Source organism: Schistocerca gregaria, chromosome 1, assembly GCF_023897955.1.
Source record: "Schistocerca gregaria isolate iqSchGreg1 chromosome 1, iqSchGreg1.2, whole genome shotgun sequence".
Classification (NCBI taxonomy): Eukaryota; Metazoa; Arthropoda; class Insecta; order Orthoptera; family Acrididae; genus Schistocerca; species Schistocerca gregaria.
The window spans coordinates 344,974,342-345,001,733 of NC_064920.1; the positions used below are offsets into that span (position 1 = coordinate 344,974,342).

The following is a 27,392-nucleotide window of genomic DNA, read 5'->3' on the forward strand; positions in this document are numbered from 1 at the left end:
ACACCTCTGTTTCAATAATACCACCCCAAATCCTATTTCACTTCAGTGACACTCTCCCCCCTATTCATGATAATACACAACATGCTGCCCTCCTTTGAACTTTTCAAAGTACTCCATCAATCCTATCTCGTAAGGATCCCACAACACGCACCAGTATTCTAAAATAGGGTGGGCAAACCTAGTGTAGGCAGTCTCTTTAGTAAATCTGTTACATTTTCCCAGTGTCCTGTCAATAAAATGTAATCTTTGATTAGCCTTCCCCAAACTACACTCCTGGAAATTGAAATAAGAACACCATGAATTCATTGTCCCAGGAAGGGGAAACTTTATTGACACATTCCTGGGGTCAGATACATCACATGATCACACTGACAGAACCACAGACACATAGACACAGGCAACAGAGCATGCACAATGTCGGCACTAGTACAGTGTATATCCACCTTTCGCAGCAATGCAGGCTGCTATTCTGCCATGGAGATGATCGTAGAGATGCTGGATGTAGTCCTGTGGAACGGCTTGCCATGCCATTTCCACCTGGCGCCTCAGTTGGACCAGCGTTCGTGCTGGACGTGCAGACCGCGTGAGATGACGCTTCATCCAGTCCCAAACGTGCTCAATGGGGGACAGATCCGGAGATCTTGTTGGCCAGGGTAGTTGACTTACACCTTCTAGAGCACGTTGGGTGGCACGGGATACATGCGGACGTGCATTGTCCTGTTGGAACAGAAAGTTCCCTTGCCGGTCTAGGGATGGTAGAACGATAGGTTTGATGACGGTTTGGATGTACCGTGCATTATTCAGTGTCCCCTCAATGATCACCAGAGGTGTACGGCCAGTGTAGGAGATCGCACCCCACACCATGATGCCGGGTGTTGGCCCTGTGTGCCTCGGTCGTATGCAGTCCTGATTGTGGCGCTCACCTGCATGGCGCCATACACGCATACGACCATCATTGGCACCAAGGCAGAAGCGACTCTCATTGCTGAAGACGACACGTCTCAATTCGTCCCTCCATTCACGCCTGTCGCGACACCACTGGAGGCGGGCTGCACGATGTTGGGGCGTGAGCGGAAGATGGCCTAATGGTGTGCGGGACCGTAGTCCAGCTTTGTGGAGACGGTTGCGAATGGTCCTCGCCGATACTCCAGGAGCAACAGTGTCCCTAATTTGCTGGGAAGTGGCGGTGCGGTCCCCTACGGTCTTGGCATGCATCCATGCGTCGCTGCGGTCCGGTCCCAGGTCGACGGGCACATGCACCTTCCGCCGACCACTGGCGACAACATCAATGTACTGTGGACACCTCACACCCCACGTGTTGAGCAATTCGGCGGTACGTCCACCCGGCCTCCCGCATGCCCACTATACGCCCTCGCTCAAAGTCCGTCAACTGCACATACGGTTCACGTCGATGCTGTCGCGGCATGCTACCAGTGTTAAAGACTGCGATGGAGCTCCGTATGCCACGGCAAACTGGCTGACACTGACGGCGGCGGTACACAAATGCTGCGCAGCTAGCGCCATTCGACGGCCAACACTGCGGTTCCTGGTGTGTCCGCTGTGCCGTGCGTGTGATCATTGCTTGTACAGCCCTCTCGCAGTGTCCGGAGCAAGTATGGTGGGTCTGACATACTGGTGTCAATGTGTTCTTTTTTACATTTCCAGGAGTGTATTTTACATGTGTTCTTTCCAATTAAACTTGTTCGTAATTGTACTTTCTAGGTATTTAATTGAATTTATGGCCCTTAGGTTCGACTGATTTATTGTGTAACCAAAGTTTAACAGATTTCCTTTTAGCACTCATATGGATGACCTCACATTTTTCATTATTCAGGGTCAATTGCCAATTTTCACACCCTACAAATATCTTTCCTAAATTGTTTTGCAATTAGTTTTGATCTTATGATGACTTTACTAGCTGATACATGACAGTGTAATCTGCAAACAACCCAAGACAACTGCTCAGATTGTCTCCCAAATCATTTATATAAATAAGGAACAGTAAAGGGCCTAGAACACTACCCTGGGGAATGCCAGAAACCACTTCTGTTTCACTCAATAACTTTCTGTCAATTACTATGAACTATGACCTCTCCGACAGGAAATCACAAATCCAAACACATAACTGAAATAATATTCCATAAGCACCAAGTTTCATTACAAGCCTCTTGTGTGATACAGTGTCAAATGCCTTCTGGAAATCTAAAAATACGGAATAAATTTGGAATCCCTCGCCAATAGCATTCAATACTTCATGTGAGTAAAGAGCGAGTTGTGTTTCACAAGAAAAATGTTTTCTACATCCGTATTGATGATGTATCAATAGAAATTTTTCTTCGAGGTAATTCATAATGTTCGAATACAATATATGTTCCCAAAATACTGCTGCATATCGATGATAATTACACGGGCCTGTAATTTAGTGGATTACTCCTATTACCTTTCCTGAATATTGGTGTGACTTGTGCAACTTTCCAGCAGCCTCTTGGAAGACCTTCATGAAAGACTTAAGCAACTGCAAAATTGAAGGTAACTGGATGGAAAATGACCACAAACACAGTTACTACAGAAAGATTGTGAGATCAGTGCTTAATCTTCAAGACTGATAAATGCAAACAAGAACAAGAGGGTAATCGTAGAATCTTCAGCAAAAATGATTCATTTTTTTATGTCAAGAGAAACAAAAATATTGCAATGACATTTCCTGTTTTGTATAAAAAGCAGTCCAGGTATAAATGATGAAAATATTAATGTTGACAAACAGAAAAACAACAGTCCTCATGAAGAGTAGTAATTAGGATTGAGGTATGTATAAGTCTTTTTCAGAGCAGTGGTGGGAGGCTATGTTTTATTACATATGACACTGCTACTATCAGCTCATATTCATCAGTTACATAATGTGTCACATGTCAAAAACTGAAGACTGCTTGCTAAAGTTCACTACACTCCAATATATGCTTCCATTTCACAAATTACATACTTCAAATGTGTTTAACATGATACCTACAAATATTGACATGAACAGTACATTTAAATGTATATAATCCTTACACATATCTTTATTTCCCTTGCGGTCTTTAGGAAAATGAAGAAACAATCATACAAACAGAACACACTAAAAAGGCAACAAAGTTGGTGTTCTAGAACACACACTGAATGCTGAGCTGTTAATTGTTAAATACCATTATAAAAATCACACAAATAATATAACTTCTGTAGATATTGTCTTCCAGCTTTAATTTCCTCATACTGTAAGATATTCAAATCATGCTAATTGCCTAAGATTAAAACTATTCATTTATTAAAAATAACTATGAATTTTAGTGCATTCAGTTACAAGTTGCTTTGAAACTTTTTAATAGAAAGTACAGTCTACTGGGATAAGTGAAGAAGTGCAGTGACATCACAAGCAACAAAAATGTGTAACGAACCCATGCAACTATTTTCTTGTTCTTTGTCTTACATTCTGTGGAGTATAGGTTACCGGCCCTTGCTGACCCCTGTGTCACCCAGTACCATGCCCCAGCAGAAGGTAAATCAATATCGCTGGAAGAGGGAAGTGAGAAGGAGGACTCTGTACCAGGTGTAAAGTGGTACCATTACATGATTAACAATGAGTATATGGCACAAAAATCCCTTGCATGGAAATTACTGAGGTTGTTGCTGTTTATGGAAGCTTGTGGCAATGGAACTGAAAACATATTATTATTGTTGCTTAAATCTTCCTACTTCATAGAGGGGTATAAGCCTGATTGACTAAACACAATTTGGATAAATGAACTAATTATAAAATATCCTCTTGGCCACTTAACTTCTGGCTAAGCCGGGAAGTAAACTGAAGCTTTTTCTCACTAATTCCTCATTACAAAAATTACACATAGTCTTAACAGTTTCCATCAGTAGCAAAGGCTGTCTGGATGAATATTCTCCAATAATGTGTGTGTGTGTGTGTGTGTGTGTGTGTGTGTGTGTGTGTGTGTGTGTGTGTGTGTGTGTGTGTGTGTGTGTGTGTAGGAGGAGGGGGGGGGGGGGGGGATGGGATAGGAAATGTATATTTGCCTGACAGCAGTTGCTTTCTGTATGTACTTCAGTACCTTTAATGTTCCATCACGAATAAGGATCACTCTAGATGGGATATTAGCTCAGGAAAAAAAGAGAAAGGATAACCAAAAATCGAGTGGAACCTGTACTAAAAGTTAATCCGGATTGTTGAATTGAATTTTGAATGCACTGCTTCCCAAATATAGGTAAACTTTCTAAACCATGCCTCGCCAACTCATCATTAATTTCATAATTTTCTATCAAATATTTACTGCACATAATTAGACCTACATGTCTACAACCATGAAATTAAAAAAAACTTAGAATTTTGTGTTCTTTTTTCCCAGTTTCAACAATTTGTTGATAGACAACTATCAACTTTATAAAAAAATTTAAAGTGGTTATTAATGATTCTCTCAACAGTTGCAGTATTTATATTAGACAACTAGTTTCAAACCTTACAAGTTCATTTGAAGCTTGGCCTACTGAGGCTGCACTGACAGTGCCTGACCTTAATAATAAACACCATAGTGGCAATACATGCTTTATAAATGTTTACAGAATGAATGCCACAATCCACATGAGCCTCTTACCAAGTCAAAAATGATTTTGACTTGATAAGATGCATGTGTGGATCTGCAAGATTTGAAACTAGTCACCGATTATAAATACTTCAAATGTGGACAGAATTGTTAATAAACATTAACACTGTTTATGTCAATTATTTATTTTTCTTCTTGTTATGGATGTCTTACAGCTGTCACTGCATCCAGTATCTCTGTTGACAAATGTCTTTATCTCACCATTCTTCCTCATTCCCTTCTATTCCTCTTCTCTACAAAGTTTCTTGGATGTTTTTTAGCCAATCTTTTTGTGGTCCTCCTTTTCCTCCTGATTGAAACGGCTTTCTTTGGCCATCTGTTTTCTTCCATTCTATATACTATAATGAGTCTGCATTCTTTCTCTTATTTCATTTCTTAAGGGATTAAGCTACAAAATTTTACATGTTGTTCTTAAGTTGTCCATTTCTAAAAGTTCTAAGCTTCTTTTTACTAGTTTCCATGAGTTCCCAATACCCACTACTAAAATTTGTTATTAGTTCCACAACGGATTTGTATAGTCACATTTTAACCTTTAAACTCATTTCTGAGGACCAACTTACAGTATTTAATTTTTGGGTAGCAGTTCTCCCCTGCCTGATCTGTTATTGGATATCTGTCACATCTTTCATCATGTGATACGATACTACCCAGACACTTAAGCTCCACACTTTAATTTGATGTCCCAAACATTTAAGTTACTTCCCTCCTATTTCCAGCATAGATGTTCTGCCTCTTCAAAATTAATTTTCAAACCCCACTTTTTATATTCTTCCAATAACTCCCTAAACATATAAGATATGTCCTCTTCATTGTTTGCTGCAACAACCATAGCATAGAAAAGTGTGTATATGCATTGGTCCCCTACTTCAACACCATGCCTATGCAGTTTCTACACTGAGTTCTGGTATCTTCTACACATACAAGAGCATGGGAGACAGGTAGCAGCCTTGTTTCAGTGTTTTAGTTATTCTAATGACCTCTCTATAAATTTCTTTCCCCATTTTAATAACACATTCTGCTGACTTATAGAGATTTACAACACTTCTTAGATAAATTTTTGGCAGTTCTGCTGACCCCAGCACCTCAAACAATATCTTTAGCAGCATTGTGTCATGTGCTTTCTGAATATCTATGGAAACAAAATGACTGCTCAGAATCCTTTTCTCTGGGTAAAGTTGTTGTCTACACATGAAATGTCTCTTTGAAATCTACTTTGTTCTTCTACTTTAGTTATAACCTGCTCGATTCATCATTTTAAAATCTTTCTATACAGTCTGCTAATTGAACTTGTGATACTTCTGCCACACCAAGTTCTACTCTGGTGGAATTTCCTCCCCATATTACACACATTTATTAAATAACTTAGTTACATACTGATACAGAATAACTAGACCATACCTCACAAATTCTGTTGGTACATTTCCAGGCACTGATGATTTCCCGATTTTCATTTGTGTAGCCACCTTCTTGTACCTCTTTCATGGTTACTTTTTCTATTTCTTCACTTCCTGATCCTCTCTCATCTCCCACTTTATTTCCTTTGTACTCAATCCTTTCTTCTGTTAGTAGCTATTTAAAATGTTTGTCCCACTCTATCAGGCAAACAATTGGCTGGTTTGCTCTTTCTTTTACCTCTTCTCCCAGTCTTACAAGCATTTTCCATACTGCCATGACTTATGCCCCCCCCCCCCCTTTTGCCTCTCCACATCAATCAACTTCCTCACATTTACCCTCACCCCCCACCCCAGACTTCACTTTTTGATCTACAGATGTCTTCTTCACTTCTCTTCATTCCAACATACAAGGCTCCATCATGTTGGTCTCTTGACCTCAACCAATTATTATACGACTAGTAGTAAAACTAAGACAATACAATAGTTACGCTTACTGTACTTACCAACATATGCGTATTTTGATGCTGACAAGCCACCATCAGGTCCCTGAGCTCGCCTTAATCCAAACTCTAGTAGTGTGATGTTCTTCCCTGCAGCCATTCGATAGCGGGCAGCATTAGTTGCCATAAGGCTATAATTTAAAAATAGATTTTTCCATCATATATTCTTTCAATAACACCAAATATTGCCATAAGGCTATAATTTAAAAATAGATTTTTCATCATATATTCTTTCAATAACACCAAATACTTAAAGTATCTCTGGAGACCTTTTGATCATACAATGCAAATGAATGTGACACCATTACCAGTCAAAGAAATGCTATGCAATGTATGTCTCCAACTTATAAAAACTTTGCAATCAGAAGGTTGTCCTCAAGCAGGATGTCGTTGATAAGGCACTTAAACAAGCATAGCATGTATAGGAAATTACAGTTACATGTCTATTATTCTGTGAAGTACGTAGTGTCACTCCAACATTATGCATCGAGCTAGTTAGTTATTATGCCCACATTTTACTTTCAAAAAACTTTTTTTTCCAATAGACAAAGAAGTTCGAAAGAATAATGCAGTAGTACACAGATGAACCACAACACAGCTGTTTGTCATGCAGTGTTTCTCTATCATTAAAGAACTTCCCCATCCTCACACCCAAACATATATTTTATTATTTAATGAAGAGAAAAAGTGTTTACCCTTTCTTATGATATTATTGCAATTTGCTGCTGTTCAAAATTCAATTTAACAGTAAGTGATCAAAGACAGAAATAGTGCAATATGCTTACCTTGCATAATTGACAAGAGTGAGTAACGTTGTTTCTAGTAACTGAACGATGATTAAGGGGCCCTCAAGCCGAAGTAAGGGGACTCTGGAATTGGAAAGTGCATGTAGCAGACTTAAAAATATTTATCAACTCACTGCAGCATCTGAAGCATTACATTTGTTAATCATTTACGTGTACTAATGGAACAACCAGCAAGGCCGTTACAAGAGAGGGTATGGATCACAAATGAATTGCAGACATACTACATTGTTAAGAAAGGTCAAATTTTAATAAAAAAAAAACTACAGAACTAAAATCAAAGCACCAAACAAAACAAACACTTCTCATTGAAGAATGGTTAGTGATTTTAATGTGTTATCTTGTTGGCCTCCAATCGCACAAGCATTTTAAATTTATGGATTATGGGTTGCAAAGCTCCAGTAGCACAGAAGGAAATGATTTAATAAATCAACCTCAGCTTGTACTGTACTTTATACTTGCCACACTTATCCTTCAACAGTCATCAATACATTAATTTGGTTGTAGCAATAAGTGACAGCAACTGATCAGTATATTTGCAACAATAAGAGCTTGTCCCAAAGCAACAATTTACTTGGCAATTATGTAAGATGCTAATTTGCATCTTTTTACACTGTAAATGAAGAATCGCAAGCACCAATGAAAAACAACAGAAGTTGCTAACCACTGATACAAGAAAGCTGCTAAACTGAGCTTGTCCATGAATGGATGAATGAATGGATGCACACTCTACAAAATGTTTTATTTTTTTATGGAAATAAACAGATAATGTCTTGCTGGTCTTCCTGAAGTGTACACAACAGGATATGATAAGAAATGCTAAAGAGAAAAAAATTACACACACCGTCTCCACATCTTGGTTCCCTTTTTTCCTTTTTGAAGAGACCATCACAACGTGAGTCCAGGAGAATATATGCTAAGATTTGTGGCCAAGATTTGTTTCCGACAATGTGGAACACCATAAACAGGTTTAAAATACATTACAGTGATTTAAGATGGTGTAAAACTGGTACAAATGAGAGCAAGAATGAAAGGAGGAAGAACAGATTTCAAACTGTTGTCAAAATCACTAATGGTTGAGCATTATCTGAACTGGACAATGATGGTCCCAAGTATTCTATTATGGCTTTTATTTGCCAGATGGATTTAAGGAAAGAAAGAAATGAAAATTTTAACTCATTTTGCATAAAACACATCCCTGTGTCTTAGACAATGTACCACCTTGCTTGGTCAAGTGATTTTGTGACTGTGTCAGTTTTGGCTATTATCCAATATAGGGAAGCCTCGTCAATAAGAAGGTAAAAAAACTGTTCTCCTTTTAGAGTTTTTCCTTTTTACTAATGTTCAGCAAACTGAAATGTTGAACACTTCTAATGCTATAGCGCAAATGAATTTTGCAGGAAAATAGTAAACAAGAAGTCCATAGGTTTGTTTCGTATCTCCTCAACGAACTAATAAATGTAACTGAAAATACAAGACACCGCACTTTGATTAAACTATGCTCATATAACACTAGATATGTGAATGTTTATAAACCAAAATCAAAGAAATTGAGATCTTCTGCTACGAAGACAATACCTCAATTGCATTCTGCAGTACCATACAGTGAGGATTCAGAATTCTGGTATAGGCAGGCAAAAGAATTTTCGACATTAAAATGATAGATCAACTGCTAACAAATCTAACACGAAGAGATGATAGATTGACAAACCATCAATGATTACGAGACAACTCATGGTGAATCAACGGATAATCACAACTTCTCAGTCCCATACCTCACAGTACAAAACCACTTTAATTCTCAAAACATAAAGCCTTATTTAAAATAAATTTAAAAAGATTCCATTTTTAAAATGAAATAACCTGTGTTCTACGCATTTTAAGATTTTCTAACTTCTCTAAGAAGTACCCTGAAAGGCAAATGAATTTTATGAACAAATAAAATTGTTCATTTCTTATCACAATTTGTCTCAAAAATAATTTTCTTGGTGTATGTGTTATTTTCCTCAACAGAATGGTATTTCTTCTGTCATTAATGGGTATGTACAATGTCCAACTGTTCTAGCATTATAATAATAGTAATATTAAAGGTGTATTTGCAAATTAAAGTATTTATTTATTAGGCTTGGTTTACATTTTTCCTTTTTTAAAAAAATCAGTTTTACTAGCAGCTTGTGATCCAACTATTTAAAAGATAAAGAGACACCTAAACAGTAAATGAACTTAGTTCATTGCTCAAAATTTAGTTACATATTTTAAATGAACATAATCAGGAATTTTACCTTGGAAAACAAACAGACCCTTCTTCAATGGCATGGAGCGTGACATCTCTCGGTGTGAGATTCTTCAGAAAGACAAAGAATTCTGGCTCAATTGTTTGTGGGAGAGTTTGCTTCAGATACAGTATGTCTATAAACATTATTCAGACAATTAAGTAATTTCCTGGAAATTAGTGAGTTTTCTAACAAGATCAATTTTTTGCTACCAACTATCACTAAATTAATCAAAGTAATTCAACATATGTGCTTTGCCACAAGCCATTCTAGTCCACAGCCAAGGTACAATGCTGATTTCCAACCTTATTTTGCAAAGTACAGTGGATAACTAAGGTTTTCGATTTGTAGCTCATCTAACTTCTCCATTCAAAAATCAGATTTAAAAATGAACAACCAACAGCAATAATTTCCCAACAAAAATCCAAAGAATCATAAAAAATGAAAAGATAAGAAAGAAAAATAATAATAACAACACATATAAAAATTTATCAATATTTTAGTATAAAATATTGATAGTGAATGTCACAAATATATTCTGCGTAATATAAGTTTATTGAATACATATAATTTTTCTTTTCTTCTTCTTTTTTGCTGGATTTGTGACTGTGCACCAAATCGGTACCTCTAATGAGGGAGGAAGGGGGGGGGGGGGGGGGGGGGGAGAGAAAAGATCTTAATTGCAGATTTTAAGATGTGGCATGATAGATCTTTTGCTTTTGTTTCTTTGATGTAAAACAAATCTTGTATTTACACTTTTAAAAAGCCCAAAAAACATTAACATAATATTTTAAGAGGTCTAAACTTAAATAACACCCCCTGGGAGATCACAGTACTAGAACCTTTTTTTTTCCCCCAAATCAAGCACTGTGTGCATGTGTGAGTGTGTGGTTTGGAATCCATGTTAAACTGTAGGTACCCTTATGACTAATTACATAAGGAAGTTGAAAGGTCAGAGGAAGGCAATGGCTTACCACCTCTAACAGAGCCATACCTGGTGAAGCACTGTGATGTCAAAAAAAATTTAATGACAGCTTCCATCTTATTCATACAGTTCCGTACTTGCATTCAACATAAGCACCAATAACAAACAGGCATATACTCAATGTTTCATATGCCAGAGAAAAGCAACACGAAAGCAAGCTAGAATATTGTCCACAGGAAAGCAAGCTAGAACATTGTCTGAGGCAGCATCATAGGATTCCCACATCTGTCCCCAATGCTCATTTCCCTAATAAGAGACTCACTTGAAATCCTAAACAGAAATTGAGAAAAAAAATATCATCTCAGTCTTTTAGCATCTCCTGGAATCCAGCAAAGATTTTTCTGGGTCTAAGTATTATATGTTCGCCTCACGTTGCACCCCACCTTCCTCCACCTAATTTTCATTACAGTCATAATTGCATTTATGGTCCACTCTGCCCCTTGTTTTGTTTGCTTTTCTGTCTCTTCAAGTCATTCCCAACATACATTTCCCCATTGCTCACTGAGAAAATATTTCAATTTTGAAAATTTTTCACATTGAAAACCGATGTGTCATTGTCACAAGTCAAAACCGGTAACACATTTCCTTTTTCAGACACATCAGAAACTTCAGTTTGAAAAACAAACTATTTAATTCAACAAAAGAATTCCAGAACATTGTTACTTATCTGTGTTAGTAGTTATTGACTAATAAGAGCAAGATTTAAATTGGATACAAATATGAAAGATTGAAACTAATTAAAGAAAAAAGGAAAAATTTTAAATTTCAAAAATCTTGAAGAACGAAAAGAGAGATTTCAAGAACGGAATGAAGCAGAAGTAGTAACAAACATACTAATCACACCAGCTGAAGAAGTGGCTGACTTGTACAAATCTCAAAACCAGCCAAAGAAGCTAACACACAAAATGATACGTTTGATGGACAAGAGAAGAAAAAATGAAAGTAGAAACAAAGATAAGACAGAATACACAAAACTGTGCAAGGCTCTAAGCAAGAGCATGAAAGAGGACATCAAGACATATGATGATAATATACTAACAGCCAGTCTTGAAAATAAATAATCTAGTTTGAAGATGGTCAAGCAGAAGCTTATGATTGGAAAGAATCAGACGTAGACCAAGACCAAATTACAGATAAGGAATAAATACTCAAAGACATGAAGAATTTTTAAAGTAACCTGCATAGTAAAGTCAATGATGATACTTTAATCTTAGACAATTCATCTCTCCAAGTGGCAATGATCGCTAAGCCGATATTTTGAAGATGATGTATGATGAATTTGTAAGGCATTTAGCTAAAATATTTTCAAGTTGTTGGCACAGTGGAAAATTACCATGAGATTGGAATAAAGCCAAAATAATCTTGATACATAAGAGAGGCAGTACTATAGATATTAAGAACTAGCGCCCTATCAGCCTCCTGTACATACTGTGCCAAGTTTTTACTAGAGTTTTGAATACCAGACTGAGCATTACACTTGACCTGGTCCAATCTATTGAGCAAGTTGGGTTCCGAGCAGCGGTTTAAACAATCTATCATACCCTCACTCTACACAAAACAATTAGCGGAACAAATGATACCACCTACCTCTTTGCCTTACCTTCATAGATTTTGAAAACACATTAAATTGGATCAATCACACAATGGTGTGAGTCTCTCTAACAGGAGCAATGAATAGAACAAGTCAATATTAATGTCTTGTACAACATACACAAAACTTCCACAATGTTTGTGAATGTAGTTGGGGGGAAATAAGAATTTCCCATTGAAAAGGGTGTAGAACAAGGTGATTGTATACGTCCAAAACTATTTTCAGCAGTCCTCAACAAAGCAATGTCAAAATTAGATTGGAAAATAAAGGGAATCGAAATTCTGGGAAATATACTAAATAACCTGAAATTCACTGATGGTATTGTAAATTTGCAAATAGTATACAAGAACTTCAAATATTGGTTAGTGAATTTGTGCCAATCTGCTCTGAACTTTGCCTAAATATGAAATATGATAAAACCAAGATCACGATGAATGAATAGACACTGGAGGGAAATATATCTGTTGGAAGTACACAATTGGAAAGTGCCACAGAATATGTCTTCTGTTCCATCTGCTAAATATAAAAGGAGACCTAAAACCAGAAATATTTTAACATGTTAAATTAGGCTGGCAAGCCTATATATGTAAATGAGCCTTTCACTTGAAACCACTGATGCTATTGTAAAACAGAGACTTTTAGTGGTACACTGAGGAACTTCCGTAAATGTAGTGCACCATAGCAGTCAAGTCACCGTGTTCAAAGCAACAACTGGCATGGAGATTGTGCTACATGACTGCAGGAGATTATGACACAGGTTGTTTTTAAATGCCAATATTAAGATCAATGACCACAAAAGTAGGTAATCTAAGTTATTGTAATAAACATTTGAGTTTGTACTACTGCTTTTACGTGTGTTACCAAAATGAACCCAGTGGAACAGTACATAGCTGTGAAAAAATTTATTAAACTTCAGTCCCACTTTTGTTGGTATTTAAGTTTAAAATTTGTTTTAGGCATTTTGAGTTCATGGAATTTTCGAGATGAAGGATTTTGTCTACGAAAAATGCACAATTGCTGTCAAATATATCACATGAAATGATTGGTGGCTGAAAACAATGGTTCCAAGGTGAATCCTCAAAACAACTGATTGTTTACCTTCACCAATTTTGTCTTATATTTGCTACTTACTATGTAAACAAAGATTAATTTCGTTAAAAATTTTATATTTATATTCCCAAGAGCAACCCTCTCCTTAAAATAACTGATGGTTTACTTTCTGCCAATTTCTTCTTGTATTTGTTGCTTCTAGGATAATAAAGCCTGTTGTTGTTGTTGTTGTGGTCTTAAGTCCCAAGATTGGTTTGATGCAGCTCTCCTAGCTACTCTATCCTGCGAAAGCTTCTTCATCTCCCAGTACCTACTGCAACCTGCATCCTTCTGAATTTGCTTAGTGTATTCATCTCTTGGTCTCCATCTACAATTTTTACCCTCCACACTGCCCTCCAATATTAAATTGGTGATCCCTTTATGCCTCAAAACATGTCCTACCAACCGGTCCCTTCTTGTTGTCAAGTTGTGCCACAAACTCCTCTTCTCCCCAATTCTACTCAATACCTCCTCATTAGTTATGCGATGATATACCCATCTAATCTTCAGCATTCTTCTGTAGCATCACATTTCAAAAGCTTCTATTCTCTTCTTGCTCAAACTATTTATTGCCCATGTTTCACTTCCATACATGGCTACACTCCATACAAATACTTTCAGAAACGACTTCCTAACACTTAAATCTATACTCGCTCTTAACAAATTTCTCTTCTTCAGAAACGCTTTCCTTGCCATTGCAAGTCTACGTTTTATATCCTCTCTACTTCGACCATCATCAGTTATTTTGCTCCCCAAATAGCAAAACTCCTTTACTACTTTAAGTGTCTCATTTCCTAATCTAATTCCCTCAGCATGACCTGATTTAATTAGACGGCATTCCACTATCCTAGTTTTGCTTTTGCTGATGTTCACCTTATATCCTCCTTTCAAGACACTGTCCATTCCGTTCAATTGCTCTTTCAAGTCCTTTGCTGTCTCTGACAGAATTACAATGTCATCGGCGAACCTCAAAATTTTTATTTCTTTCCCAAAGGTTTTAATTCCTAACCCAAAAATTTCTTTCGTTTCGTTTACTGCTTGCTCAACATAAAGATTGAATAACATTGGGGAGAGACTACAACCCTGTCTCACTCTCTTCCCAATCACTGCTTCCCTTTCATGTCCCTCAACTCTTATAACTGCCATCTGGTTTCTATACAAATTGTAAATAGTCTTTCGCTCCCTGTATTTTACCCCTGCCACCTTCAGAATTAGAAAGAGAGTATTCCAGCCAACATTATCAAAAGCTTTCTCTAAATCTACAAATGCTAGAAACATAGGTTTGCCTTTCCTTAATCTTTCTTCTAAGATAAGTTGAAGGGTCAGCATTGCCTCACGTGTTCCAACATTTCTACGGAACCCAAACTGATCTTCCCTGAGGTCGGCTTCTACCAGTTTTACCATTCGTCTGTAAAGAATTCGTGTTAGTATTTTGCAACAGTGGCTAATTAAACTGATAGTTCGGTAATTTTCACGTCTGTCAACACCTGCTTTCTCTGGGATTGGAATTATTATATTCTTCTTGAAGTCTGAGGGTATTTCGCCTGTCTCATACAGCTTGCTCACCAGATGGTAGAGTTTTGTCAGGACTGGCTCTCCCAAGGCTGTCAGTAGTTCTAATGGAATGTTGTCTACTCCTGGGGCCTTGTTTCAACTTAGGTCTTTCAGTGCTCTGTCAAACTCTTCACGCAAAATCATATCTCCCATTTTATCTTCATCTACCATCCTCTTCCATTTCCGTAATATTGTTCTTAAGTAAATCGCCTTTGTATACACCCTCTATATATTCCTTCCACCTATTTGCTTTCCCTTCCTTGCTTAGAACTGGGTTGCCATCTGAGCTCTTGATATTCATACACGTGGTTCTCTTTTATCCAAAGGTCTCTTTAATTTTCCTGTAGGCAGTATCTATCTTACCCCTAGTGAGATAAGCTTCTACATCCTTACATTTGTCCTCTAGCCATCCCTGTTTAGCCATTTTGCACTTCCTGTCGATCTCATTTTTGAGACGTTTGTATTCCTTTTTGCCTGCTTCATTTACTGCATTTTTATATTTTCCCCTTTCATCGGTTAAATTCAATATTTCTTCTGGTACTCAAGGATTTATATTAGCCCTCGTCTTTTTACCTACTTGATCCTCTGCTACCTTCACTATTTCGTCTCTCAAATCTACCCATTCGTCTTCTACTGTATTTCTTTCCCCCCATTCTTGTCAATCGTTCCCTAATGCTCTCCCTGAAACTCTGTGCAACCTCTGGTTTAGTCAGTTTATCGAGGCCTCATCTCATTAAATCCCCACCTTTTTGCAGTTTCTTCAGTTTTAATCTACAGATCATAACCAATAGATTGTGGTTAGATTCCACATCTGCACCTGGAAATGTCTTAAAATTTAAAACCTGGTTCCTTAATCACTGTCTCACCATTATATAATCTATCTGATACCTTCTAGTATCTCCAGGCTTTTTGCATGTATGCAATCTTCTTTCATGATTTTTGAATCAAGTGTTTGCTATGATTAAGTTATGCTCTGTGCAAAATTCTACCAAGCAGCTTACTCATTCATTTATTCTCCCCAATCCATATTCACCTACTATGTTTCCTTCTCTCCCTTTTCCTACTATCAAATTCCAGTCACCCGTGAGTATTAAATTTTCATCTCCCTTCACTATCTGAATAATTTCTTTTATCTCATCATAAATTTCATCAATTACTTCGTCATCTGCAGAGGTAGTTGGCATATAACCTTGTACTACTGCAGTAGGTGTGGGCTTCGTGTCAATCTTGGGCACAATAATGTGTTTACTATGGTATTTGCAGTAGCTTACCCGCAACCTATTTTTTTTATTCATTATTAATCCTACTCCTGCATTACCCCTATTTCATTTTGTATTTATAACCCTGTATTCCTGCCACCGAACTTTACCATTTCCCACTATATCTAACTTTAACCTATCCATTTCCATTTTTAAATTTTCTAACCTACCTGCCCGATTACGGGATCTGACATTCCACGCTCTGATCTGTAGAACACCAGTTTTCTTTGTCCTGATAATGACGTCCTCTCGAGTAGTCCCCACCTGGAGATCCAAATGAGGGACTATTTTACCTCTGGAATGTTTTACCCAAGACGACGCCATCATCATTTAACTATACATTAAAACTGCATGCCCTCAGGAAAAATTATGGCTGCAGTTTCCCCTTGCCGTTCACAGTACCAGCACAGCAAGGCCATTTTGGTTAATGTTACATGGCCAGATCAGTCAATCATCGAAACTGTTGTTCCTGCAACTACTGAAAAGGCTGCTGCCCCTCTTCAGGAACCACACATTTGTCTGGTCTCTCAAGAGATACCCCTCTGTTGTGATTGCACCTATGATACGGCTATCTGTATCGCTGAGGCATGCTAACCTCCCCACCAACAGTAAGGTCCATGGTTCATGGGGAGGGGGGGGGGGGGGGGGTATTAGGCCTAAGTATGTCAAAAATTTGTAAAAATTCTTAATTGTAATAAAAAAAATTTGAAAGTTACAGCAAACAAACTTGGACAGGCATGTCCAAACAAAGGTTATCATATTAATAAAAAAAATTAGGGAGTTCAAAGAACTAAGTGTTCATGCATTGGACAAATGCCACACCAGATGCCATCTTCAGGTATATTTTTCAGGCCAGAGCAATGTTTTTGGTCTGGATGTGTTTCTTTGGTCAAAAAATTATTAGTTTGTACAAAAGGAAGGAGAAGCAGCACAGAAGCACAATACAGCATTGCATTAACAGCCGTGGTTCTATTGCCATCAGTGTGGCAACACGTGGGTCACAATAATGGACATGCCAGTGGATTGCACAATGATGACAGCCATTGATAAATGGAGCCACGCAGTGGTAATGGTGTAGCAAGCATGGAGGTGTGACCATACCAAGGCAAGTCTCTTGTTATAGCAACATGACTGGGCATCAAGTTTTAGAGACACAAATCAGCATTGGGCAATATGTGGCAGGCGGCTATTACTAATGCTATATGAAAAATGTGACCATAGTGCCACATGGCAACACACACTATTGTGACATTCCACAGTAGGCAAATTGTTGCCAGCCGCATATACCGCATGTTGACAAAGCACAACATGTTTATCCTCTCACTCACAAGCTGACAGTCAGCAGATCCATGCAGCTTGTTGGCTATGACATGGTATGCCAGAAGCCAGCAATACCGCCATTTTGCCAGGGCACAACTGGACAGTGAGACAACTGCGCTCAACCAGCTGCACCCATGGTTTCAAGACCAGGTTGCGCCTGTCACATGCAAGAAGTCGTTCACAGGACTTGGGTGTTGGTGATCTGCTACCAATGATTCTGGGTTCCTAGTTTGGAAGAGTAGTAGTAGTAGTTGTTGTTGTTGTTGTAGTAGTAGTAGTAGTAGTAGGAGGAGGAGGAGGAGGAGATTAGTGTTTAACGTCCTATTGACGAAGAGGTTATTAGAGATGAAGCACAAGCCCTGACTACGAGAGGGTGAGGAAGGAAATCAGCCCTGCCCTTTCAAAGGAATCATCCCAACATTTGGCTGAAGCAATTTAAGGAAACCATAGAAAACCTAAATCAGGATGATCAGATGCTGGTTTGAAGTTTAGTCCTTCCAAATGCGAGCCCAGTGTGCTAACCACTGCGGCACCTAGCTCGGATTCCTAGTTTGGCACACAGCGCCATCTGTCCAAGGGCAGCAGGTTGTACCTCACACACAGCAAACTCCACACACTGTCACAGCAGCTGCATGCAGAGCCATCTCCTGACTAGGCCGCCGCCGCAGCACAACACAATGTGCACTGACATCAGCCTACAGAGGCTGCCAGCTTCAGCAATGCAAAGGCGTCTGTTCAGCAGCACCGGGCAGAAGTCACCTGTTCATCGTCACAGTCAGGATCCACAAGGAGAGGTGTGCCAGCCTCATTATGCCATTTAAATCCACTCATCCCCCAGCACGCTATAGTGATGAAAAAAGTTAAATTATGGCTTTATAATTCATTTTAAATTCAATAAAATTTGAGATTATGAAGGTAAGGTATTTTTCATTGTCTACTTCAATTAATCATGGACAATGCCATGAGTGTAATAAGCCATCATACAAATAGCTGGCTAAAGTGTGCTCAATAAAGTTCAATGCATACATTAGCTTCCCACTGTGGGACAAACATGTTCACCACGCTATCCATAAGGATCTGATAATTATGTAAGAATGAGTAATGAACAGAATATCATCATATCTGCATAAAGCATTGCTATTTATTTTCCATGCCATTATATAGCACCATTTGCTAACTTACTTGGAAAAGATTAACTGAAAAATACATTAGACCAAAACATCGCAGTTCTTGGAGGACAGCTGGACGAACAGGGAAAGTAATATCATATGTAACATTGTGTAAAGCAAGCACTGATTGAAGTCTTACTGTTTTCTATGTCAACTGTGATCTCACAGAGCTCAATTCATAACAGGTTGTTGTAACATAAAAAATATCAATTTGTATTAGATCAGTTGACTCTTGAATATCTTTAAGTCAAACTGTTGTTTATAGCATCTAATTCCTGGTATTAGTAGACCACTGTCTGTATGATTTATAAACTGACGTAATTGTCAACAAAGTTGTAGTCATCTATACATGTGTACTGGTAAAATGATTTAATAATGTACCACCATTGTACCAATACTGTGCTGAAATGGAAAATATGCACTATAAATGTGGCAGCTCACACATGCCAAAGTAACTCCAATAAACAGCAATGCATCTGTGTTTGGTGGGAAGCAGCCACAAATACATTTGGTATATAATTTAATTTGTGCTCACTTGACTGTTATATGTGCATTGATGGGTTTACAGTAGGTGGCAGCAGTTTAAGAGTACCACATTCTGTTAGTATTAAAAAAGACATTATATATACCCAGTAAGTATGCAGAATATTCTGCAAATTTGTTGCTCAAGAGGAAGGAACAGCTATCATAACTGAAAATAATAATATCTGAGTACTTTAAAAACAGTACGATTTTTCCGTTAATCTCATATTTATCTTTTCTGACAAACAAACCTGTCTCCCTTAAGCCTGTAAAGAAATATTTTAGAACGAGCTTCATAATCACAGATGTTAGAAGTGATGCCCCTGTAATACGATCAATGCGAATATCGAATTTTACTTCTGAAAGCATCTCTTAAATGATAACATTGTGATAATTTACTATCACAATGACTGTCAGAGTACTGTATGGTGGTGGTGTAGAAGGAAGAGAAGGAGGAGGGTGGGTGGGGTGGGGGGTGGTGATTGGGGGGGGGGGGGGGGGGGGGGAAGACAGGCATTCGTCACATTATGCCACAATGATCAGAATCATTCTGCTAGTTACAAAAGTTCTGAAGTATGTGTTCAAAATAATAGGACATTTTTGCATTAGTGTGCATACTTGATTAACCTGCCTTCATTACACCTAGTGAAATGAGGTACCACCCTCCCCATTATTGAAAGACTACATATTTATCTCTCTCTTGAGAAACTTCATTGAATTCTCATGCTTCAATGTTGCCAATTATCAAGAGAAGGCAACAAAAATGTAATAGCATGTGTAAGGCGCAATTCCACAGAGGCAACATGTGGCAGGCGGCTATGACTAATGCTACATGGAAAAATTTGACCAGAGTGCCATGTGGCAACACACCCTCTTGTGACATTCCACAGTAGGCAAATTGTTGCAAGCCGCATATACCACATGTTGACAAAGCACAACATGTTTACCCTCGTCACTCACAAGCTGACATCAGTGGATCCATGCAGCTTGTTGGCTGTGACATGGTATGGATTCACAATTCATGTTTGTTGTGTGACATTACAAGTAAATCACCAAATTTACTGCAATTTTTGTAGCAGCTTGCTACTGTCAATCTCAGTGATCCACAAAGATATGATTATTTTTAATTCATACATAGTTCAATTTAGTTTCAGTTTTCTTGTACTATAAGAATTCATATTTCCTCTTGCTGTGCACAAGTCAGTAGTGATATTGGCAAGGCGAATGTCCTTCACGTGACATGTAATACCTCATAAAATCATCCTGTACTTCTTACGAACCTGACTTCTGTGGTCTGCACTGCAAGTTCTCTGTGCCAATATCATTCTGAATAGGACACGATTCATGAACAACATTTCCATTGCTTGGATCAGTGTAAAATGTTCCTCGAGACATGTACAGTGGTTCTGAAGTGGAGTTTTTTCTCACCATACTCTGAAGTTATACATACATTGAAGCAACAATTTATGCATTTTCCACAGAGGGCAAGTGTTATTCTGAACACACGATACACTGATACCAAAATCCCAAAACTGTTTTCCATTTCTCCGTGAGCATATTAGTGTCTGAGTCATACATTCTTCTACAAAAACCTCTTAAATGGTGGCCTGAAAATTGTTTCATAATGCATTTCTGTAGCTGAAATGCATCATCAGCCACTACTACATATGGTTACACATTAACACTAACCAATCATGTAAGTGTACTACTGCACGATTATCAAAAATGGCTCTGAGCACTACGGGACTCAACACCTGATGTTGTCAGTCCCCTAGAACTTTGAACTACTGAAACCTAACTAACCTAAGGACATCACACACATCCATGCCCAAGGCAGGATTTGAACCTGCGACCGTAGTGGTCGTGTGGGTTCCAGTCTGAAGTGGCTAGAATCGCTCGGCCACACCGGCTGGCTGTATGATTATCAGTGATGTTTTTTTTTTAATACATCTTTTGTAATGAACTGTTTTTTGATGGAGAAAGCAAGCCAAATGGTATATGTGTTTCATTAAGACATCTGACATTTCATTTTAGTAAAACAAATGATCACAGTTGGTGACAAAAATAAGCATTTTCTCGGAGTCTCAAGACAGATTTGAAATACTTTCACTGATTTCAGATATGACGTCAGAAAAAAAAGTAGGTCTCTTGAAATAAGTGTATAAGGCGGGGAAGAATTGTGCAAACCAACACTGTACATGATCGCCAATAAAATGTTGATTCTACTATGCTCGTTCTTGTCGGATATTACCCACTGTGGAATACCTATTATTTTACAGGTATTTTGTGATTTTTCTTTCAAGAAATATGTGAGTACATAGCACACAAACTACCAGCGGCGGACAATTTTCTTCTTCTTATCGTCCATACTTTATAACATATAAACTACTTTTGAAGTGACAAAATGTACTACAACAAATAAAATGTCTAAAATGCCACACTGTACAACATACTAGCAGTGAGACAGTCGCATTTCCTGAAATCCATCAGCCATGGCCTCTGACCTGCTGAGGAGCACTGCAGTCCTGGATCCATGGATAAACCACGAAAATCTGCTGCATTATGCCACACACACAACAGACCCAGCCTGCCGGCAGATAGGAGAAAGTAGATCCAACAGGCAGGGCCTGCATATTACTGCAATTCAAATGGCTTCAGATCAGCAGGCCCGATCCATTACATATACCTACAGAAACAGCCTGCAGTTTTGGCCTGTCAGGGAAATCCACTGGTGTAGACAGCTATTCACGAGCCACAGACAACACGTTGATGAAATGAGACCACGGTGATCGATTTGTGAAACAGATTACTTGTTCAAATACTCTGAGAATCAATAATAATGAAGACAAATAGCAATTCACTGTAAAGTTGGTTGCTGAGTTGCAGAAAAGCACAAAGAAAAGACAATTGAACTCTCGCAACTAAATTTCCTGCCGTAGCCTTTGTCAGTAAATGAGAGCACACACACATTCATACAATCACTCAGACAACTCGTGCACAAGTGGCTGCCATCTAGCCACTGTGTCTACAGTCTGAGAATCACATCCAAAAAAACCACTCCTCACTTTCCCTGCCTCCCATCAGCAGCTGTTAGGCTATCAGCAAGAAGTCATGGCAGCACTCACTGCAGCAGGGGGGGGGGGGGGGGGGGAGTGGTAGGAAGGAAAGAAGTAATAGTAATGAGAAAGTAGGGAAGAGGCGCACGTACTCAGCTGCACTAAGGTAGCGACAACACATGACACCTCAGTAAACAAATCATTTCATGTACTGAGACAAAAAAGATTTACAGGTTTTATTTTTTTTTTTCCAAATTTCCCTGATATTTGCCAGACGTGTTTGAAATTCCCTGATTTCCAGAACCTGTGGCAACGCTTCAGGGCTTTCTTTTATAATCTACTGGGGATTTTGAACAAAATTGTGTGATATACTTCAGCCTACAACGTGTCATCCTTACTGCAGTTTTTCGTGTTATTAGTGTATTCCCCACTTTTTGTTTAGTTGGTGCCTTCTTGGTTAGCTGTAGTTGCAAAATTCACAATCTCACGTATGCAGTGAAGTTTTTTCTGTGTTCTGTTAACAGTGATTACTTGATTCTGACTGAAGTCAGTTGATTAATGAACTAAGAGGCACAGGTTGGCACAAACAATAGGTGTCGATACAGTAGAGGAGGAAAAAATTTAAATACTTTAACTCAAATGTATTATCACCAACTTTGCAATAATAATGTTCAAAAGATAAGTTACTTACAAAAATGACTTAAGTAATTATTACAAACAGCCACATCAAGAAGCTATAAGCTGGAGACGATTACCCAAAATATGGTTGCAGTGTTTTAGAGGCAAACAAGAAAATGAAGAATTACTTTGAACATAAAAAACTGCAACAATGACAGATCACTTAAACAAGGAGGAAAATGGTTTGCATTATGTTCTATGAATTTCTTACAAGGTGACGATAAACCAAGAAAAACACCTCAACCAAGAGCAAAGGAGAGATTCTTAGGTAAGTTCACATTAGTTAACTTTACAGTGATTCATTCATATTGGGTATGTTTGTAGCTTACACCGTGTTTGCCGATTTAATTCTGAGTTAAATAATATGCCTGTTTTTCTTCTGTTACCTGCACTCATGGTTAGTTCTAAGAACACAGTTGCTGCTATCATTTGCAAAGATGTGGTGCACTGTTCTGACAATGCTTCAGTGGAAATGCCTGAGGCACGTGCTACAAACACATATAACATGTAGCATGTGACACCAGGCAACACATTTTCTGGGCATCAAGATCTTTGTAGCATGACTTCATGCCACACACTAACATGGAAGATGTGACTTGAAGCAACATGTTGTCTAGTGTTGCTTCGATCTGTCTCGCGTGTGTGAAAGCAAATGTGGGCAGAGCAAACTCACAACATCACTATGTATTCTATTTCAAACACCACACTATATGTCACTTAACTGCAGTCTTTAGTGCACAATACTCTAGTGAAAATTCGACATTTCTTTCATTAATCCACAATGAATATGTGGTTGTCCAACAGAGTTCCTCTTAATACTGTTTTGTGATTCTTCTAAAACGAATTTCATCACCATGTGTTACATCAAAATAAAAAATAGTGAATGGACAAAAGATGGAAAAAATTCTCTCGTTACAGTTGATACAAACAGCTGATTTCTAAAGAAAGCATAGCCGTGCATTTTGTTTTCAAGTCCACCCTACAGGAACATCACAGATTTCAAGGTGCAGTCTTTTTTCCTCAGAAATATCTTTACTTTCTCCTTAAATGTACACAATTCAGTAAATTGCTGAAAAGTTCCCTTCCCTATATATTTCTTGGATTAGGACTTCACCTATCATTGATGTTATTGGTTGGATGGAATGGTGTATGGAAGAGAAGGAATGAAGGTGCATGTGAATAGCACTAGTGAATATTAATAAAAAATGGAGACTATAGTAATTTTTACAAGCCTTTCTTGTCCTGCAGCATTCCAACATGTGCCTTATGGTATATATAAAACCTTCAGTTTCCACATTAAAGAAGAATTTACTGAGTCACAGAATGTATGGAAGGCAGAGAACTCACTTCTCATGAACTATTGCACGCTTCGAAAATCAATGTTGTTAAAGTCACAGAACAAAACCTTGTTTCTAATGGTAAACTCTCTCTTCAGTTACTACTGTATTGTTAAGAATATTTATTACCTTTCACCATATTTCAAATGGTCTATAGACCGCATTCTACAATTATGCTTCAACAAATTGTAACAGAAAACACTTAAAGAGTTTCACACTATGACAAATTAATGCACATTTACTTAAGAGAGAGAGAGGGGGGGGGGGGGGAATAATAATACCTTACTGGCAATGCAGCAGCAAGAATATGAAACATTAAAACATGACTTACTATTTATAATTGCATCATTTAGACACTGTACAACGTGAAGCGTCTTTCAAATATTATGAACTTACCACTTTCTGAATAATGAAAATTCTCCAGAAACAAAAGACACTCTTCAAGCCCAGCAAATATTGTGAACTCTCCTTGGAATGGATTTTTGCGGAAATACAAATCAAAGACAGCAACATCATTCACCTTCCCCGACTTCCAGTACGCATAGGCCATAGTAATTTGGTATAAATCTGTAAAATCATGTCATTACAACTCCAAGTGATATTGTAAACTTTTTGTGTAAAAAAAAAGAATACCAGTAACAGCTTTCTAGCCTCTTTCACACACCTGACAAGTAATTGTAGCTAATTTCAACCTAACAACAATTTGTTTCAAAATAGTAGAAATTAAGGAAATGTCATTTGTACCATTCTCGTAACACAAAACTGTGTCCTACATTAAAGTGTCATTTGTTATATAGTTGGCATAAAGGATGTAGCTACTGTACATTCTGCTGAAAAGTGTAATTCTACATTGTCCTGGGATTATTTAATTTTCTTTGGATTCTGCACCCTCTTAATATGTTGCACTCTAACTTGTCTGAAAAAATTATTTGATCTTATAGGATTTTATGTATTGATTAGGCCTCTGTTAACAATTCCATACGATAAATTCCTTTTAACATTTCCTTTCAACTCTTCTAACCAAATGAGTAAACAACCTTGAAATTACATTCACTTTGTAGGCTAAGTGAATAGTCGCTGCACTCAAAAACACCTACAGCTGTTATCTTCATTAACATGACTACAGTTTATTTACAGAAAGAAATTAAACTTAATAACAATGTCGATAATAATTAGAGCAGCTTAACTATCACTGCACTTCTAGGAACAGAGCAGTTTTACTTTCCTCGATTATAAATACACCATACAAGATAGGCACATCTTCTCTGTCGTCCATCGTCGTCCCAAATATTCCTGAAGTACAAACTAGTAGAAATTCTAAAAAAAGTATCCAATTAATCGAACGGGAGTTTCATTGCACACTTCGGTAATTTTGCACCAACATAATGTTTCATCAAATTGTCACATATAGGAGTGTAGCAAAACTACACGATATTCATAACTAAACATTTACGACGCAAATATGAGTGGAGTAGGCCTTGTTTCCATGTAAGATTAAGTTTACAAATACACTTTGAACTGTCATTTGAAACAGGCGCTCGAAACGTGCACACTATTTTGAAAACAAACATTTCTTCCCAGTGACAATGTATATTACGCAAACAGCTTTTGTTTACGGTAATTTGTAACTTGGTATAAGTAGAACACCTTAGAAAGGGAGAGGTTAATTTCTAAAAATATTAAGCGCCACGAATTAACATGCAGCAAATTGTTATCCCAAATGAAATTCTGATACTGCCGGTCGCATAAGTGGTGATTCTACCAATAGAAATAGTCTTCAGACATCGGTCTCAATAATCCTACAATGAGCTTGATGGCTATAGTAAACCACAAACACTGTATGGGGATGATCATTTACGTGGCACTGATTTCGATATTTTCTTTATTATATAATTAAGAAAATCAAATTACAAATTATAACAACACACGAAAACTAACAAAAGTAGAACACGATGTAAACTCCAGTAAGCCCATCAACGCTTCATTTCCAGGTGCATGTTACTGTAACGGAACTTACAATACCACGCAGCTTATATTTATAAACAAACAACTCTGAAGCACAATACGTCATGTTTTTTGTTGTTTTCTTTCTTTTTTTTTTACAACAGGCTTGCCTTATAAATCTCACACGAGAGCTGCCAACCTAACACCTATTGTATTCATAAAATAACAAATGCTGTTACTACTAAACGTTGTGTTTATATTTTCATACCTGTAAGTAGTGGCTGTACCACACCATTCTGCCTTGCACGTAGGAAACGGATTGTGTCGGGAGGCGTAACTCTGCCCTGTTCATATAACTCCGAGTTTACCAGGTCTTGGTCTGACATTATTCAGCAACACACTTCGCTGACCACGATGCAAACTGCGCGTGCTGTGTTCACCAACTAACATTTTCCACCGGACGCGCGCCTTTTATTACAACACCATTTACTACGGGGAAGAGCCGAAGTAGGGAACAGTTTATCGATCAACTGGAGGTCAACAATAAGACAAGCGCGAAGCAAATGGCGCATTTACCTAACAGGTGGGCCAACGCAACGAAGAAGCGCGAAAATAAGTAAGCATTTCGATATGAACTCGTGATTTGTTGCAGATGAAAATTTCGTCGCGTTTTTATGCCTCTGCATTTGTATGGCAAGATCGTGATCCGCAAGACAAAAATGAGAGGGAGAAAACAGTGAACTTTAAGTCTTCTAAACTGTGTAGTGTGGTAATATTGTCCCAGTTCCCAGTGTTAGTTTGGAACAGAGTTCATTATTTCGGAATTTGACTTGCTTACGTAGGCCATTTGGTCAGTGCGGCTCTAAGATTGTAATTAAGCAACAAATCCGTCATTTTTAATAAGGACCGAGCATTTATCTCGGTAACTACCTTACTTTATTGTATCATAGCACCGCTGTACAGCTGTGTATGGTAGAATCCATAAGGACTTGCAACATTTGAAAGGTTGTGCATCAAACATTATTTATTTTCTTCCTAAAAGCATTAGGCTGCTTGACACAGAAGTAGAATTTTTATTCCGATTTCCTATATAAGTTTGGAGAAATATATCCTTAGCGGAAAGTATGTTACAAACTAGAAAAAACACTAGTTTCCTATTTGGAGTACTATCTACTCAATAAACTCTATAAGCTTTTCATGTAGCGGCTTTTAATAACAGTAAATAACTTTGCCGTGCGCTTTTCTCACGATATAGTACTTTGTATTATAAATTTA

The 27,392-nt window shown here is 37.9% G+C and overlaps 1 protein-coding gene across 7 annotated transcripts in view; it reads right to left on the reverse strand.

The window, feature by feature from the left end:
• The window catches only part of LOC126344596 (nicotinate phosphoribosyltransferase), a 97,384-nt gene extending 70,686 nt beyond the window's left edge, over positions 1 to 26,698 (reverse strand). For 2 of the 7 annotated variants that reach the window (XM_050002032.1, XM_050002031.1), the window contains exons 1-5: positions 26,386 to 26,698; positions 24,570 to 24,740; positions 9,623 to 9,749; positions 7,323 to 7,406; positions 6,541 to 6,668 (exon numbers count right to left, since the gene is read on the reverse strand). In XM_050002032.1, coding sequence (XP_049857989.1) covers positions 6,541 to 6,668; positions 7,323 to 7,406; positions 9,623 to 9,749; positions 24,570 to 24,740; positions 26,386 to 26,503 — 628 coding nt within the window. In that variant the 5' untranslated portion in view covers positions 26,504 to 26,698. Of the gene's footprint in view, positions 1 to 6,540; positions 6,669 to 7,322; positions 7,407 to 9,622; positions 9,750 to 24,569; positions 24,741 to 24,837; positions 26,031 to 26,111; positions 26,247 to 26,385 lie in introns of those variants that run through there. The other 5 variants (XM_050002035.1, XM_050002036.1, XM_050002033.1 and 2 more) reach the window with 5 other exon arrangements.
• Positions 26,699 to 27,392: the final 694 nt, after the last annotated feature.